The sequence below is a fragment of the Dermacentor andersoni genome, chromosome 8 (genome assembly GCF_023375885.2).
Source record: "Dermacentor andersoni chromosome 8, qqDerAnde1_hic_scaffold, whole genome shotgun sequence".
Lineage (NCBI taxonomy): Eukaryota > Metazoa > Arthropoda > Arachnida > Ixodida > Ixodidae > Dermacentor > Dermacentor andersoni.
In genome coordinates, this window is record NC_092821.1 from 150,262,917 (window position 1) to 150,281,216 (window position 18,300).

Sequence of the window (18,300 nt, forward strand, 5' to 3'; positions counted from 1 at the left end):
AGCCCACATATAACGGCCCCACTTAAGACAAACTTTCGCTTAAAACGAACGAAAGCCATGCGACCATGAAAATAATGGCATAAAATCGCACGTATAACAAACTTCTTAGAGCCCTGCCGATCGGTTACAGCGAACGGACGGCGTAAACCTGCTGCCGCGATGCAAAATAACAACGACCTTCGACCCTTGTGTGCCCGCAATCTGTTTTCCCAAGCCTCCTCGGAGGCGAACTATCCGTTTCGTGTCCCTCTACCCTCTCCCCGCCATCATGCACTGCCTACGAGTGTCGGCGTGTGGCTTCCAAGATCGCCCTCCTGCCCGTCCTTTCAACTCCACTCCCCTCTCTTCACTTTTTCTTGCAACGCCCTCGCTGTCTCGGCGTGCGCACTACTGCGCTGGCTAATGCTCAGAAGTTTTGTTTTCTTGCCATGACTGCAAAGCAGGCCTCTCTACACTACCCTACATGCTTCCTCGCTTCCGCACTTAGTTCTAGTTGGGCCTGAGTTGTAATTCAGTATGGCGGATGGGAATGCCGTGCCTGCAGCGTTCACGAAACGGAAAGTGCTGAACATGGCAACGAAGTGAACAGTTTTGAAGGAAGTGTTTCAAGGTGCTAAAAACTGCGAGTTGGTGAATAAGTACATGTCTAAATCAACCATCTCGACGATTCTAAAGAACAAGGAAAAGATTGCCAGCTCTGCCGCCGACTCGACGAACAGAAAGCACCTGCGGAAGGCCACCTATGCAGACGTAGAGGACGCGCTGCTTAAAGCTGCATGGAGCAGGACGTGTATAACACAGACGAACCTGCATTATTTTATCAGATGCTGCCGGACAAGACGCACGCTCTGAAAGGCGAATCATGTGCTGGCAGTAGGCACAGTAAAGTGCATGTTACAGTACTTCTGTGCACTAATATGGATGGCAGCGACCAATGTGTGCCCTTTGTAATCGGAAAATCGAAGAAGCTGTGTTGCTTTCGGAGCTGTGTACCTGTGCACTACAGGTACAATACTAAGGCATGGACGATGCGCAATTCGCAAAGTGGCTGGGCGAGTTTGACCGCGACATATGTCGCGGTCAAAGCAGAGGTTACGGTCACTTGTGTGTGGAACTGTTTCCACAAGGCCGGTTTCGTCGACACAGTGCCTGATGCCAAGCCTGTTGCTTTAGAAGATGATCGGTCCGGCGGCAGTTTGTGGCAGCGTGCCGTCGACTCCGATATGGAGGGCTATGACACTGATTGGGATGACTTTATTTCTATAGATGAGGACACTAATATTGCGGAACCGTGCTCAGACGAGGGCATCGCTTGCAAAGTGCAGGCGGAGAGCGATGTGGAGCAATCAGACGACAATGAAACTTCGGAGCCAGCACCCATAAACATGCCTGTAGCAATGGGCTACATAGAGAGCCTCAGGCAACCTGTCTGGACCAAGGGCCTCAGCGAAGAGCACGCTTCTGCTTTAAATAAACTAGAGACCGCTCTCATTGGATCTGCACTGCAGAAAAAGATGAGCATCATGAACTTATTTGCAAATAAATACATTTTGTGTTTTGACTATCCACTTCTCTTTTTTTTTTTTAAGCTGTTGTCCACTTACTATGAACTTTGGGGTATAGCGAACAGACTCCGTGTAACCTTCAGGTTCGTTATAAGTGGGCTCGACTGTAGTAATAAAGGAAAATAGAAATTGGCAGTCGAAGAAAAGATCGCTTGACATTGGTGGGAGCCAAGTACACATGTACATGATGCTTGAAAACACATCTCGGAAAGTAAGACTTCTGCGACGGAATAATTTTCATGCCTAACAGAAGTATTGTGTGTGACTGACCTTCAGAAATTGGGACACATTAAATTATCTAAACTACCATGTCAGAACACAGAATAAAATGTGGTAATCCAACACTCCTATGATGGTCGAAGATTTCCCTTCCTAGCCACAATGATCTGTTTGTGCTGAATGCAAGACGAATGCTGTAGGACTAAACAGTAGACTAGCATTTATTCAGGACTTCATAACGTGATAAATTTAAACAGAGTTGACTCTGCTTCGTGCTTGCATTTCATTAGAAAATTTCAGTGAATTTGAAAGCTTTATTTCAATCCCTTAGAACATTTAACCTGAATCCAGGTCAATTCAGTGAAGATAAAGCTGTCCTTGAGATGGGTGTGTAATTTATTGTTGCTGGCATTCAAGTTAAGTGTTGCACGTCATTTTATGCCAGGTATTACTGGTACTCATAAATATCTAGAGGGCTGCAGTTTACAAGGTGCAATGACAAAGAAAATAATTTTTCCTGGATGGGAAACTTAAAAAGCCAAGACACAGAGGAAGTGATCTGGTGCATGTGTACAGCCCTCAACTGGGCAACTGCGCATTGTTTAGCGAAATATATTTACTTTATTTTTTTAAGTACTTGCGTTACTATGCTTGCGTTACTAAAAACAAATGCACCCATCATAAGAATATGTTGAAAATGTCATGTAAAGCTAAAACTCAAATAGCTGTCAAGGTTATATACAAACGGGGAAAAGCCAAGTGATATTCCCTGCTGCTTGCAAATGAATAATATCTGTTTCATGACATGGCATGGTACTTAGTGTATTCGAAATGTGGTGGCCCGCTTTGAGGAAGGAGATTTTCCATGCATCAAAGTAGGCTACTTCCTCACAATAGTGCTGGAATTGTGCTTAAATGTCAAATTGCAAACATGTTGCCATAGTTGCAAGCATGATTTTAGAATTGTAATGTGTCTGCGTGTGTGTTCATAGTCTTATTTTTTCCATACATTTCTTTCACAGCAAAAAAACTGTGCGACAGTGACATAGAGAAGGTGAGTTCTCTGGGGAAATCATTAGTGCCTAGTATTCTTAGTATATTGTTGTAATGGTGCTGATCATGTATCTGTACATTGAAATAAATTTTTAACGCATAGTGCCTTTTTGTAGTAAGAGAAAGTTTTTTCCTGTCTTATGAAATTTGTCAGAATAGGTTTAAACCTGATGTATCTCTGTGGTATGGGCAGTGGTGTAGTCAGAAGTATATTTCAGAGAAGGGGGCGGGGGGAGCATGCACTTCATAAGGGGGAAGGGGGCAGGTGGGTGTTGCAAAAACGCAGACATCACAACAACAGCTGTGCATCTTAAGCAGGATTGCATAGAAACAATTCTCATGTTGTTAGGTTCTTGGGACTTGCTCAGGCGACCAAATGCCTGTATTCTTATGGCAGGGCAGGTGGTTCTGGGAAATACTGTATTTGCCTATGTCATGCACCTTTTTTCCAAGAAAGTTATGGTATAAATTATTTGTATGTTATAACCAGACACTATCTGAACCGAACTGAAAAGGTGTGCATGGTATTGACAACTGGCTACCATTAGAGCTAATATCATCACTGCCATCGCAAAAAAGTCTGTGTTTTCTGGTGTTGACAACCTCTGGGATGCCCATAAGCTCTTTACAATGCTACCTGCAAGAACATCTGGTGCTAACTCTTAATCATGTTGCATGCTGGGACACTGTTGGAATGCCAGAACATGGAATGTTTGGCTTGGCTTGCTTTACCAGAAAAATGGTCATGGCCTTCCAGCTAAAGCTCTTTTGGAGAGAATATTCCTAGCAAGTCCTAGCTCTGCCTTAACATGTCTGGCATTTATGTATATTCTGTTAAATTATCTCAAGGAAACAAAGAAAACATTTAACACATGATTGAAATAGGTGCACGATGAGTGAAAACTAGCTCGTCCTTCCTCCAAATTCAGTGACCTGCTGGTGGTGCTGTTTGCAGTTGATATAACGTGTGAGAGGCATAAGTTAGCTGTCTGTAACTCTACTGAGAAGTGTGACGGGATTATAACATGGGAGGTAGGGGGTCGACACTCGACAGATTATGCGTTAATGTCACATAGGATGTACGATAGATTAGGAGCCATGATTATAGATGAACAGGGCTCGAGAAGTATAGGTAGCGACCACAAACGTATCAAGTTGAGTTTTAAGAGGGAAACTAAAGCACGAACGAGGTGTGAGGAACAGCCAGATGGGATTTTGTACTCGGAAGAGCAAGTGGAAATAGCGGCCAAACATATTGAAGAGGAAATATCAGAGGACACTGAAACTGATTGGACTTACCCAAAGTTAATGAGACTATTTGATCATGAGCTAGATAAGGTGCGAGTGAGGAAAACAAGGCAAGGGATACGAAAATCGAAGAGCTGGTGGGATGAAGAGGTTAAGAAGGCCATAAAGAAACGTCAGGAAGCCTCCAAGGAACACAGGTACTGTATTCCAAAAGTAAGGGAGAACCTGAAGCAGAAGTGGAGAGAAAATGGGTAAACTACATAAAATGCAGAAGGAAAGGATCCTATTTGATCAACGAGAAAATCAGGACAAAAGGGTCCCAATGGCTGTCAGAAGTAAGCAATAATAAAGATAAACAAGCAGCTGGGAAATTCTGGCAACATCTGAACTCCTTGGGTAATAGGGCAAGCCTAGAGCAGAGGTATATAGTAACAGCTCAAGGTGCTCGGTTAGAAGGAGAGGAGGCAGTGGAGTATATAGGAACCATGATGAGAGAAAAATTTACAGAACAGAAAAATGGTACATGCAGTATGTCGGAGAGGGATAGCCCTGCCAATCCACTGCTTTCGCTTGGACAAAGAGAGTGGGAAAGGGCCGAGAAGAGGGTACCAAGTAGCACATCAGCAGGCGCGGATGGTATTCCAATTACGTTAATAAAGAAATTGGGCCCGAAATCTAAGAAAGCATTAAGGGAGGTGGTGAGCAAAATGCTAATGGATGGTAAAGTACCTGACGAATGCAGGCTAAGTAGGATGAGAATGATATATAAGGGAAAGAGGGACAAAGCTGACATAAATAACTACCGGCCTATAACAGTGACGTCAATGGTTTACAGGGTGGTTATGCAAATTATAAAGGACAGACTGCAGGCGTGGGTAGAGAACGAGGGGGTGCTTGGAAAGCTACAAAATGGGTTCCGGAAGCATAGGAGGCTAGAAGACACTCTGTTCTCACTGACACAGTGCATTGAAATAGCGGAAAGGAACACAGACTCCTATGGCTGGCTTTTTGGATATCAAGGGAGCCTATGACAGTGTACTTCAAGAGGGCTTGTGGGGCATTCTGGAAACTTTAGGAGTCCAAGATGGAGTAACCAATTTCTTAAAAGATATCTTTAAATGTAACCGGGTGATTATGCAATGGAAAAAACAGGTTTCGGAGCCTGTAATGATTCGGCGAGGGTTTAGTCAGGGGTGTCCATTGTCACCTCTGTTGTTTATGCTGTACCTACAAGGATTAGAGGCCAAAATACAGCAAAGCGGACTCGGCTTCAACCTATCATTTTTCAAACAAGGAAAATTGATTGAACAGTCATTACCAGAACTAATGTATGTGGATGATATTGTATTAATGGCTGACAATGCAGAAGATCTGCAGGGATCGATGGACATATGTGGTACAGAAGGAGACAGATTAGGCTTGAAGTTTAGCAAAGAAAAATCAGTAGTCATGATTTTTAATAACATTGGCGGCGAGCATAAGATACAGGAGGCCACGCTTGAGATACTCGATAAGTGCAAGTATCTTGGGGTGTGGATAAATAATGGGATTGAGTATCTGACAGAGTACGAAAAATATGGAACAACTAAAGGCAACAGAAGTGCCGCGATTATGAAGAGTAGGGCACTGTGGAACTAAAATAGGTACGAGGTAGTACAAGGGATATGGAAGGGGGTAATGGTTCCGGTCCTGACTTTTGCCAATGCAGTTTTATGTATGAGAGCAGAGACCCGGGCACAGTTGGAAACTAGACAATGGGGTGTGGGACACCAAGTCTTGGGGTGCAGGGGGATCTGGGATGGTCTTCTTTCGAGGGCAGAAAGGCTAGTAGCAAGATAGCATTAGAGGAGCGATTGAGAAAAATGGGGGAAATGTGGTGGGCTAGGAAGGTTTTCAGTTACATATACACGAGGAATGTTGACACAAGGTGGAGGAAGCAAACTAGAAAATTGTCAAGCAAATACTTGGGCAGCAGTGGGGGGACAGGTAAGGAATCATCCGTCAAGAAAAACGTTAAGGAGACAGAGAGGGGTATGTGGAAAACAGAGATGCAAACCAAATCACTATTAGAGACATACAGGACATTTATGCAAGAAATAGCCAAAGAAAATATTTACGGTAATTCAAAGGGAAGCTCATTGTTGTTTGAGGCCAGGGCAGGTGTACTGCGGACTAAAGCAACCGAGCCAGATACGGGAGATAGACTTGTTCTGCAGGGCGTGTGGAGAGGAGAAGGAAACGGCTGAACACCTGATACTTGCTTGTAAACGACTTCACCCTGCAGTTGAATGTAATGGAGAACTATTCAAGGCTTTGGGTTTTTGAAGACAGTGAAAGTAAAATATCTTAAAACTTTTTGTGCGCAAACAAACAGGGACGAAGAATAGGAGCAACACAAGCACGAGCGCTTTCCAAGTTTCTGGAACCAGCTTAACACCCGTGCTCTGCACTCACAGACCGCGATAATAGACACCAGAACTGCTGGGTTGTTTAAGCTATTGTTCGGACAAGTAGAAAGAGGGCCAGAAGAACTAGAAATGAACTGAAGCATAACAGTTCGCAGTTATTTCAGCATTTACATTCTATTTTAGTGCAGACTAAATCATTGGGGCAGAGAAAACTATGTTTGCCAAATGTGTCTTTAATGTGTCCTTTGAGAAAGATGCTTCTCAGAGGCCTGGTATTCCCATGCAAAGCGCTGTACTCTGTGATATGGCTCTACAATGGCAAAGGTCCAGATGTGCTTGTTTGTGAAGTTATGATGTCTTGCTTGCAGCAAGCCAAAGTGGCCGTGCAGGATGAGTATGTGCGGCGTGTGTCGGAGGCAGTGGGTCGTGACCCAGCCCTGGAGAGCCTGGCGCCGGGCCTGGGCCAGCTTCTCGCTGAGCAGGCCCAAGCAGCTGTGCTTATCCAGCGGGCTCTGGATGTTGTGCAAAACCGTACTGCACAATATGTGGCTCAGGTGGGACCTGCTGCGCTGTATGTGTTTGAGGCATAGGAGCTTCCACGTACAAAGTTTCAGAGAAGCCAGCCACTTTCCAAGGATCTAAATGTTCCTGTAGGGGTTCTGCTGAATGGTTGCCCTTTGTAAACTTCCCCAAACGATTTTTGCCAAAAGGCTTGGAGGGTTGCCTTGCTGCAGTGAAATCCATTCTTCACACTATGAGACCGACACAACTTTAGCGTTGTGTGAAGGCACACATTGTTGCTTACGAACTGCTTCTGCCCTCAAGTGTTAGCTTAAAATTAGGGCTGTGCGAATACTCAGATATCACCGGATGGAATAGTGATCATTTGAATATTTATTATATTCGGTGTAGTGACCCTCACAGTGCAGCATGTCACAATGGCAACAATGTTGCTCACAGCCACCATATTTGCGACACACTGTACGGCAGCATCTTGTTCTCGATGCCGTTCATAGATGTACATTGGTCTCTTTTTGTTGCTTCAAGCAACACATCACAAGACTAGTTTTTTATTTACATGGTGGGCGCAAAAGTGTCATGTCACTTGTTCACTGACCGCATGGTTGCATTCATGTTCGTGACGACGAATTGACGATGAAAGGGAAGTGGGAGGGGGCATTGTGGAAACTTCCCATGACCCTATCAATTTCAGAATCTTGACAGGTGGCAAATCATGCTGAACATGACAATGAAAAGGCACCTGCTCTACCATCCGCACTGATCGCTGTTGGTCCGGTCCGCACAGCACCAATGATAGTTACGCACGAAACGGTGATTGATTCATGTAACGTGTGGTCTGCACTTTCATTTGGCGCGCAAATTGTTCTTACGATAACCCACCTGCCATAAAGATTGGCAAGCCCTTCTGTATTTTGAAAGCAAACAGGAAAGCAAAGCTTTCTCTGAAATAAAACGTTGATATACACTGGTTCACTCTTGAACTAAGAGCCTCATTGGTATTCAGTACAACATAACATCACTTATTCTTTAGCTTCAGAGGTAAAAAAATCACTTTATTCTATTCAACCAACACTCTATTGATAAAAACATATTTCTGATACCTTTATAGTAGAACTGAGCTATAATCGGTGCTGGTATACAAATTTGGAGTTCCCTTTAATTATCAAAAGTAGACTGTACTGTATATCTTGATTTTTATGTACCTAAATTACTGATAGCTTGCTACATTCTTGTTATGCAATACTAGGAGACTCCTGAGCAAAATTTATAAGCATTAAGCTTTCTGATCAATTTTTCTGATATTCAATTCGATATCCGGCTTTTCTTTTCTAGTTTCAATCCGATATTCGATCCTGAATCTACTATTCTGTATTCCCACACCCTACTTAAAATGGATCAACAACCACACTGGTCCCATTTAAAGCAAGCTCCTGCTTAGGACAAAACCTTTCTCATACTTATGGAGGTTTTTCCATTGATAGAGAAGTAGCAGGGGTGCCACAGCTGGTTGACACCTAAAAGTGAAATGTCCCCTTGGAGTGCTAGCCAGGATCTTTGAGAGTGGTTCAGAATTGACCTACCTTTTGTGCAGGACATTTGAGCACCCCCAGATAGATCTTGCAGCCACTGAAACCACTGAAATTGCAGTGCTGATGTATGGCTGATGTCGTCATGCCATGCCACTTTTCGCAACATATTCTCCAAGCCTCATGATCTCCACTAAATCACTTACAAAAATGCTCTGCTGTTGGTGAATGCCCTGAGCAGTTTCACTTATCTCAAGGCTCTAAAGTAAGCAATTGGTTAACCACAAAGATTAGCTTTCCAGTGTTCTGCTGAAGTTATTTTGTGGCAAGCATATCATCAGTGCAGTTGACTTAGCTCAGTGGAACATCTGCACTGTGCAACAATATCATGTGCTGTGCGGTCCCCCCCCCCCCCCCCCCCCCTCTGCATATTTTTAACGCATTCCTGTCTCTTGCTTGCTTAGGAGAAGGAACGGCTACAAGCAGAATTTCCTGTGCTCTCCTTGATTGGCCCATGGCTGCGCAGTCAGCTTTATGAAGTTCAGGTAGGCATCATTGCCACACACTCGCTTAAGGGGGCAGCCATGATAAACCAAGAATTTAACTAGCCACATTGGTACTGCTTGCCATATTGCATGAGTATTGTTTGCAATGTGTCTCCAGTGGTCTGACATGTATGCAACATTTCCTGTTTTCATCAGTGCTATTTTTGTTGATAGTGTTGGTGACATCATTGTTGGCCAAATCTTCAACAGAGACAATTCAAACCTCATTTATTAATATTTTCAGGTAATTTGAGCCAGTTATTATCCTGCTATGCTGTCTACAAGCCCATGTATAAAACAGTTTGTTATTCTGAGCTTAGTTCTGGCCATGGATGAAAGAAGTAAGCCTGGAGGGAGTGTCACATGATAAACTTGAAGCTTAGTTAGAAAGCAAAAAGAGGATTAATAATGAAAAAAAAAAAAACACCGAAGCGGTTGTTTCTAGTCATGCCGCATGGCTGTGCTTTGCGGGGTTGTTTGCTGCACTGCTTGCAAGTTATAATATGAAGCTAATTGCACAGTTTCTTTGAAGTTAGCGCTGCTGTTGCACTGGAAACAATGTTCCTAGGTAATAAGTCCAAGAACTGAAAGCATCAAATGCAGTAAGCAGAAAGTGAGTGACACAGGCTGGAGAAAGCAGGGGCAATTTCAGCAGCCAGTGGCACTCAAACCTACCATGAGCCAAGCCACCTACAGCATGCTGTTCCCAGGATTCAAAGCGTGATACACGCATTTTTCAAGCGAAAGTGGGCAGAAAGGGGAGAAAGAATCAGAGGAGGTTGCCTTGCAAAGGCTGGGTGCCCTATATGTGTCATGCTCTCTCCTAAGTTTTTCTTTCCTCTGCAATTCTTGAGAAATTGTCACTGGGGGACCTAAATTAATTTTTATGGTCCTCATAAACTTGTATGCTCCAGTTTGTGGGTGCACCTGTTTTCATTCGCAAATCAGATAGTCCCCAAGGTTTCAGGAGGACAAACAAGTTTATTTTCTATTGATTCATTTTCTTGGTAATGAGGTGATAGTAATAATCTCCTCAAAAAATAAATAAGTGAGCATGAACAAACGCTGGCAGATTTCTGTTTTTAAATAAACCTCAACTCTTGGATGTGCTCCTTGGCATTCTTTTCAAATGTCTCCTTTTTCAAAATTCGAGTTGAGACTGCCTATGGATGACTGCAGTGCCACTTGGAACGCGAGCACTGCCTGGAGGCCCATGAGACGGCGCTGGCACTGTGCCGGGAGCGGGGCCTTGCCCAGGCTGCCTACTTTGTGGCACGCGACCTGTCATTCCTGCGGGAACAGGCCCCTGCACTGGCTGCCGAGCTGGCGCGGCTGCGCGCTCCCACCCGAACATTCACCTGGCAGACGCACGTGTGGAGGCCCTCCCAGTGGCAGGTTGGTTGTTCTTCCTTAGGTTTGCTTGTGCAACTGCTGGTGTCATAGGCTGTGCTCCAATACTTGCCATAGATGGCTAAACAGACAGCTATGTAGACAGTGGCCATCTTGACTGTTGTTCCCATTCTGAGGAAAATGGCAAAAGGAGAGAGAGCTTCTTGAAGACAACATGGAAGCCAAAAACGATGCAAGCTACTTCACTGCCAAAACAAAAGGCATCTGAGTAGAAAGCTTGGAAACTCAACGAGAAGGTCGTCTGCTTACAGGAAAACGTAGTCATGCCTTCTTACAGGCTTAATGTGAGCAACATTGTGTTTTCTATAGGTTCACACATGCAGTGTTAAAATGTAATGATAATGTGTACTTCTCTTAACTTTTTTTTTTCTACACGAGGTGGTGTCACATCGCGGAGACATCTTCCAGACGGTTCTGGATTCGTTCCCATCACTTAGGCTTGAAGCTGTCTTCTTGGCTGTCAGTGTAGACTGTCTCTAATGCTGGCCAGAATTGGAACTCACCCTTGGTGTTTCAAATCTCTGCTTGCTGAAGGAAGCACATGTGAAAATAATGGGCGACTGGGCTGTTTGTCAATGTTGGAACACATGCTGAAGAAAACTCAAAGTGGCCATGGCACCATTTTGTCACACTTTCTTCCGTTTGTGTACATTAAATGATATTTAATAGGCTGAAAATTACTTTTTCACAGCTGTAGCTGTTATGGACTCATCCCTCCTTGTCATTTTGATGTCTGCTGATCTCCATAGCTGGAATTGCAGAATGTATTGCCAGAATTATACAGTCGAACCTCAATATGATGGACACAGATATAACAAATTATTGGATACAATGAAGTAAATGTAAAATATTTCTTGCTAATAGCAGCATGTAATGAATCCATGCTTATATTGAATATTGGATGTAAGAAAGGTATTTTTCTGTCAGACGCTACTTTGTTATCAGGTTTGACTGTAAAAGAAACAAAGAAAAAGTTGCACTGCCCGGCCACCAGGATTCAAATTCCAGACCCACAAAGTGCAAGTCAGATTCTGTAACTTGTGCAAGACAATTGATTACAACTGAGAAATTCCCCAAGTGCCACATGTGATACCAATGTTAGTTTTGCACCATAAGCGACTTTGGATGTGGGCCGGTGTTATGCTGCATCATCTACACATGTTTTTTGCTCTCCCATATTTCACATTTGTTCCAAATTTGTTATTTAATTGTACTCACAACAAGGCATGCTATTGAACAGTACCCTGGATTTCGTGTGGCACCCCTATTTCATTTCAAGGTGCATCTGCAGGTGCGGCGCGTGGGCGGCCCCTTGGGCCCCGAGCCAACAACAGGGGACACCCTGCTGCTGGGTGAACGCCCCACGTATGTGGCCGAGAAGCAGAACACCCGACTCACCTCCACACGGCTGCCCCTGTGGCGCTGGGGCAACTTCTGCCACCGAGTTTGGGCGCACACCTGCAATGCCATGTTCCTCCTCGGGGTACGTGCCTGCATCTGCTTACTTTATTCATATTATTTCTTTATGCATTCACTTCGCACATTTCTGTAACTGTGTACTGACAGCAATAAACAGCAAAAGCCACTTACGCACCCCTTATGCGTATGGTGGAACACCGGTTGTATGTACCCTGATTTTGCAACATTTTGGGTTTTACGAAAGATTAGTGACAGAGAAAATGCATTAAAAACCTCGATTGTATGACACAAGATTATGCAACCCAACCGTCCCGTGTTAATCTGCAAACCCAACGGCGGATGCGTGAGAAGTGCCGCCAGATTCCGGCTGCTTCCTCATCTGCCGTCCCCTTTGTGAGAAAGGGGAGAGCGACCCTTCGCTTGGGGAAAGTTCTGACTGGTTTCCAGGCTCCCTCCTAGCCTTCTTTTTCCTTCTCTCACGTTTGCTGTCCTCTTCATGTTACTCAACTGCCACTCGCCTTTGTCCCTTCATTGCCGTCTCATTGCACTGTCTCTCTTTCAGTGTTTTCTCTCCGCAGCACCTGCTCCTGTCACCAGATGCATTTGTGGATATGGCCAGCAGCATTTTTGGTGCTGTGCCAAGCTCGCTATCTTCGTACAGGGCCAAGAGCACTGTCAGCCGCATACTTTGACAGATCGATTGCCGAGTGTCACGAAAGTGAAACTTTCCGAAAGTGATGCCTCGAGAGTACCGCCCTAGCGAGTATGGAAAGTGTGAAAACATGTGCGAAGACTGAAACGATTAACTGCCGGAAAGCACGCGGATCATATTGGTTAGCCATGTTCACACAAGCAGATTGGAGATTTGTTTTATGCACAAGTACACAAGTCCTTTCCTGTGTGTGTCAATGTCTTTCCGGTTTTGTGTGGGTCGTTGTATCATGCCGACACTGCTGGCTGCCACTTTGGCCGAGGGCGGTGCCACAGGTGCTGCTGTGCTTTTCATTATATTTACGGATGTGCTCTGCAGCATCGACAACATTTGGAGATTCCTATGTGCAGGCGATGTCGCTGTAGTTGACCTCCTTATGGATTTTGCTGCACTTGAAAGACAGCTCTTGCTGCATGGCTCAAAGAAAGTTTGTAAGAAATTGACAAATTTTTTTCAAAGTCTGTAAATTAAAAAAAAATGTTTTAGCATGCTGGCGAGCCCATGGTACATGGTATTTTAAATCTCTCCAACAAAGGGTGATTGGCACCTGCAATGCAGCTTTCTTTTTGCATTTACTTTTCGGCAGTTTTGGTTTCAGAATCCTGCAGAGTATTCGCCTATAGGTTAAATTGAAGCACCTTACAACTATTTCATAAAAAAATCCATGTATTATAGATGTAATTTTCGTTGGTTGGATTATATGCCGTGTTTCCGTGGCTCTGAGAAAGTCATAAATCGGGGTTCCACTGTACTTGCCAGCTTTTACAATTTTATCATAAAATTTCTGATTTTTAGAGGTCATTTGCGATTGTCGTAGAAAGCTTTAGCCCGGGCCCACTCTGATTTCTCTATTCAAATACATGTGAAACTTTGATATGCTCTTATGAGACAGCTGCTGGACCGATATGTGATCTGTTGCCTTTTGGAGTGCAAATTAAGTTTTAGCAACTCTAGGAAGCAGAGTTTTTATTGAAGACTTCGAATTTTTTGTGAAAATTGCGAAGTATCAGTAAGGTTCCAAAAGATAGAAGCATGAAGTTTATAAATCTGTAACGCCATTGCAGTTCTGTAAACTGCATATGATAGAGCATCTCAAGTGGACAAGTGTGATGTTATGAATTTATGACTTACATGAAAGTTTTATAATGTTTGCGAGGGTTTTACAAGAGTCCTCCTCACAAATTAGGGGTATACTTCTGAGCGGTGTATAACACATCGCTTTTCTTGTAGATCTTGATACCATGGTGCAGTCCCCTGAGCTTGCGCAGCCTGGTGCTTCCCCGTCCCTTCATGTCAGACTTCGAGGTCAACCAGGAAGATGTGAGTGTTTTTCCAATGAGAGCTCTCAAGCAATCACCATAATCACCGCTGTACAGCTGCGGGGCCATGCGAGCACCTGCTCAAAAGCATGAAAAAGAGCAGCAGCTGGGGCCTTTCATAGTCATGTGCAACAGTTGGTTGATAAAAAAGCATTCCTTTGCCTCCATCAACTGAACATATCTGCAGTCAAGCCTCGTTATAATGAAATAGGTTATAACAAACTGATCAACATAATTTATTTATATATTAAAAATACCTTAGAGGCCCCTTGATAGGCATTGACTAAAGGAGGTAGTAAAAGTGCAAAGTAACTCGACAGAGTACATACGGCTCAAATTTGCAATTTAACACAAAGAAATGGAGGAAACGATGGTAAAGTGGTGTAACAGCAATATAAGGTTGGACAGGAAAGAGGATAATACGAAAAAAGAAAATATTGGCTGGCATTATACATATGGCAAAACTGCACACAAGAGTGTACCAATCACAATGACGACAGTAAAAAGAAAAGAAACTACAACCAAGGATAGACAGCCAATTATGCTGATTCTGGGCGCAGAAACAGTAGGCAGTGTTTCAAAGACGCACAACGGTAGGGCATGATAAAAAACACAGGGACTAATCGTGTGCACAGTAAGAACATTTTTCAATATAAAAATGCAGTCAGGCACAAAGTGGGATACCGGAAAAAAAAAAAAGAACACGTGCAGTGCTACAAAAAAATGACGGATGTCTTTGGTCTTAAAGCGGTAAACATAACAAATAAATAAAACACATGGGTGGGATACAGGACATGGCACAAGAAGTAAAACAAAATTGTAAAAACTAGTGGTAAGTTTTTATTGCGAAAAGAAAGAGTGCAGAAGTTGACGGAAACTATCGTGGTCTGGTTCGGATGCGATGTTGTCTGGAAGACCATTCCAAAAACGTATGGCGCGAGGAAGAGCAGATGAATAGAAGGCGTGAGTTGAAGTAATTCAATTGAAGTAATTCTTTCTGAAATTCATCAGTTAATCATTATGGGTTCTGAAGTGCACTTAGTAACAAAGGCACTGACTACATCATAGAGCAGACACAGAACAGGCATTTATTGCTCCTTTTTTTTTTTTTTACCGGAATGCCAGTTAGCCAAAATATATTCAACGAAAAATTCCTCAGTAAGAAATTAAATTTGACTCGCCAAGCAAAGATACATAGCAAATCTTAACCCATGCCTTACGCTGGCACCTAGCATTCGCAGGTGTTGCTACTTGAAGTTCCCCTCACGCTGACATGTGGTGCTCATATCTAGGCTGCGCAAAGGCACCATACTCGCATTGGAACACTCTCATTATATCTCGTCACAGCTGCGTAGCCCCAATTCCCATTATCACATGTGTCATGTGAGGAAGCCAAACGTTGAAAGATAAGAGAGCCGTGTGGAGAAGACAAGCGTAGGGGAATGCGATACAGTCCCGTCTTACCTGCAGTTGTAGGTTGGTGGCTATGGTGTTGTGTCATTGAGCTTGAACTTCGATCCCAGCCACGACAGCCTGTCTTTAATGGGGGCAAAATTCAAAAACACCTGTGGGGGTGCTTGGATTTAGGTGCAAGTTAAAGAACATCAGGTGGTCAAAATTAATGAAGAGTCCCCCATTACAATGCTCTACCTCATAATCAGATCATAGTTCCAGAATTTCAGTCCAGTGCCCCCCCCCCCATCAATGTAACCAACTTCAATGTAACAAAATACTCAATGTAATGAATCATTTTACTTTTCATTACTTCATGTCTGTAGAATGGCATAACATTTTAAACATAAATTTAATAAAGTGTGTTTATACACAATTCTCAATGTTATGAAATTTCACCGCAAGAGGGTGGTGCAAGCTGCTTTGCGCTTTGGCAGCTGCCTTACCCATTTGCACAGTTTTGTTGAGTGCTTGACCACCAGTTCGAGAACTTCATGAGCACTCTTGCACATACGGACTTCTCAAGTAGCATTCCCTTCTTTTATCCATCATAAGGAACTGCAGCTGGTCAAAAGTTAAGGTAGATATTTATGCAAGTTAGTGAATCATATTGAATAGCTTTTTAGCTAGACAAGGACACAAGAAAAGATGCAGAACACAAGATGCTTCTTGTCTCATGGGTATTTCCTTGTGGTATTATCTGTAAGTGCTAAAAAAACTTCAGCAACGTTAGAATCAATTTAGAGCAATCCACTAGGGGGTCATTCAGGGCCCACATGTTGCTTCTAAATGTTGACCCTGATCTGTTAAAGCAATCAATCAAACTGTCTTGCTGCTTTGCTCAGAACTTCCAGGTTTGTGCATTACTCAATGTTGTGTATGTATGTCCTGAGGAGGTTGCACTTCCTATAAAGCCTCATTGCAAGTTTTACTGCTTTTTCAGATTACATACATGCTTAAAAAGCCTTTGTCAGAGTTCTGTATGATTTAAAAGTTTCAGTGAAACAGTCTATAACCATTTTATTAGCATTATTCCAGATATGTTTTGTGTGCTTGTGTACACAAAGAGATACAGGTAACTCTTTTTGAGCAACTGTCACTTTTTACTTACTGGACTCGAAACTGATTCTCTAGCTGGCAAGAGTATGTGTGAGCATCACAAATGCACTCCAGCTGCTCTTCTATTAGAACAAATACTACAAGGGACCCTGTCCTCCTTAAAATGGTGACAGTGTAATATAAGTCTGTGCAGTATAATTCGAGAAGTATTTAAAATGCATGCATAGTATTAAACAACTTAGAAAATCTTCCACTCAAACCCAATTTGTGTTCAATTAAACGAAAAGTAATGCTGCTCGTCCTTACTGAGTACATTGTTGTATGCTGGTAATAAGGAAGTGACTTGATGAAAGTCTCAGTCCCTTGAGATTGGCTGCTACTGGAACAGGCTAACGCCAATGCCCCGCTGCTCTGCAGGGGAGACTTCAACCGCGCAAGTCATCTTCCACGCAGACACTTTGCTCCCGACTACTGTCCCTTTGGAGGCACATCTCCAAGTCAAGAACAGACTTTGAATCTCAACCAGACTCTGGTGAGGGATTTTGTAGTGCCATGCAACTAGTCAAATCTCGATAATTCAAACTTGAAAGGGCCCGAAAACTTGTTCAAATTAAAGAAAGCTAATTGAATGAAGGACTTACCTGCAGTGGCGCATGTGCACTGAGTTTATACACGAGTGGGAAGTTCCAGAAGGTCTACTGACATTACAAATTACAGTCAACATCCGATTTTCTGAACTCCCTAGGGGCCACGATTACGTCCGAAAAATCTGGTGGTCGGAAAAAATGAATGCACGCCTTTTACTGCTCCCAAGGGTTCAAATCGCCGCAGGCACGTCAGAAATAGCTCTAAAGGCCTGCCAGTACATTTATTAAGCACATCGGTGCTCATACAGTGATAGGCGATGGCGGGTGCTCGTGCATAATTAAAGGAAACATACCATGTCCCGTGACAATTGCCCATTCTAACGTTTGGTATGCTTCACTGCGTAACACTGCTGTATTGGTGCGAAGCTGACTTTTGGGAACCTGCATTATGCAATGCATCATTCTTTCCGTGCTCCAAAGCGATTGGCCAGGATTATAAAGGCGGAGTCGGCGTTATTGCTAACAGCGTCGAATTGTTTCAATGAAAAACATGGCACCGAACAGCAAGAAGCTTGGTAGCGAAAGTCGAAGCATCTTGGCCTAGCGTTGCTGCGGTGTGGCTATGTTTGGCTGCCAGTGGATCTGCGTGCGAGAGCGCCAGCTCGAGACGGCGAGATAATCAAAATATTGGTGGTGGTGGCTTCAATTAGGGCCGTTTCGAACCTGCGGTCAGAGCAAGAGCTCCGGAAAATCGGACAGTGAAGGTTTTTTGCGTCAGAAATTTCATACTTGTACATTGACTCTATGGGGTACATGGCTGTGCCACAAAGGCGTTAAAAAATCGGTTGTTGACTGTACAGGACACCTGTCACTAACAGAAGTAATTGGTGATGTGCACCTGCACACGCCTGCCCACAAAATTCCTCCATGTATTTTTTTTTTCTTCGCATGCGGCATTGAAGGGTCTCTCCCAAGTTCTTCCTATTTGACGAGGTCAGAGGAATGCTGGTTGGAGGCGCCACCGCATGATTTGGTGCGCTGCAAAGAGCATTGTTGGAGCATAGTATGTTTGAATAAACCATCGCAAATGCTTGCGCGTTCGAATTACTTGGTGTTTTCGCCCATTAGAATGCACCAGTTTGACTAAACTGAAAGTTCCAATTAAACTTGTTCAAATTAACAAGATTCGACTGTACCACTGCTAAAATAAAAAAAAAGGATGAGAGAGAGTAGCAACATTTCTACCTTTCGATTGC

The 18,300-nt window shown here is 43.5% G+C and overlaps 1 protein-coding gene across 1 annotated transcript in view; it reads left to right on the plus strand.

Annotated features, from left to right (window-relative positions):
• Positions 1-18,300, plus strand: part of LOC126525458 (uncharacterized) — an 85,506-nt gene that overhangs the window by 31,728 nt on the left and 35,478 nt on the right. Inside the window, exons 11-17 of the mRNA XM_050173338.3 lie at positions 2,807-2,838; positions 6,862-7,047; positions 9,006-9,086; positions 10,266-10,481; positions 11,788-11,979; positions 13,858-13,947; positions 16,875-16,989. Of these exons, the coding sequence (XP_050029295.1) occupies positions 2,807-2,838; positions 6,862-7,047; positions 9,006-9,086; positions 10,266-10,481; positions 11,788-11,979; positions 13,858-13,947; positions 16,875-16,989 (912 nt within the window). The remainder of the gene's footprint in view (positions 1-2,806; positions 2,839-6,861; positions 7,048-9,005; positions 9,087-10,265; positions 10,482-11,787; positions 11,980-13,857; positions 13,948-16,874; positions 16,990-18,300) is intronic.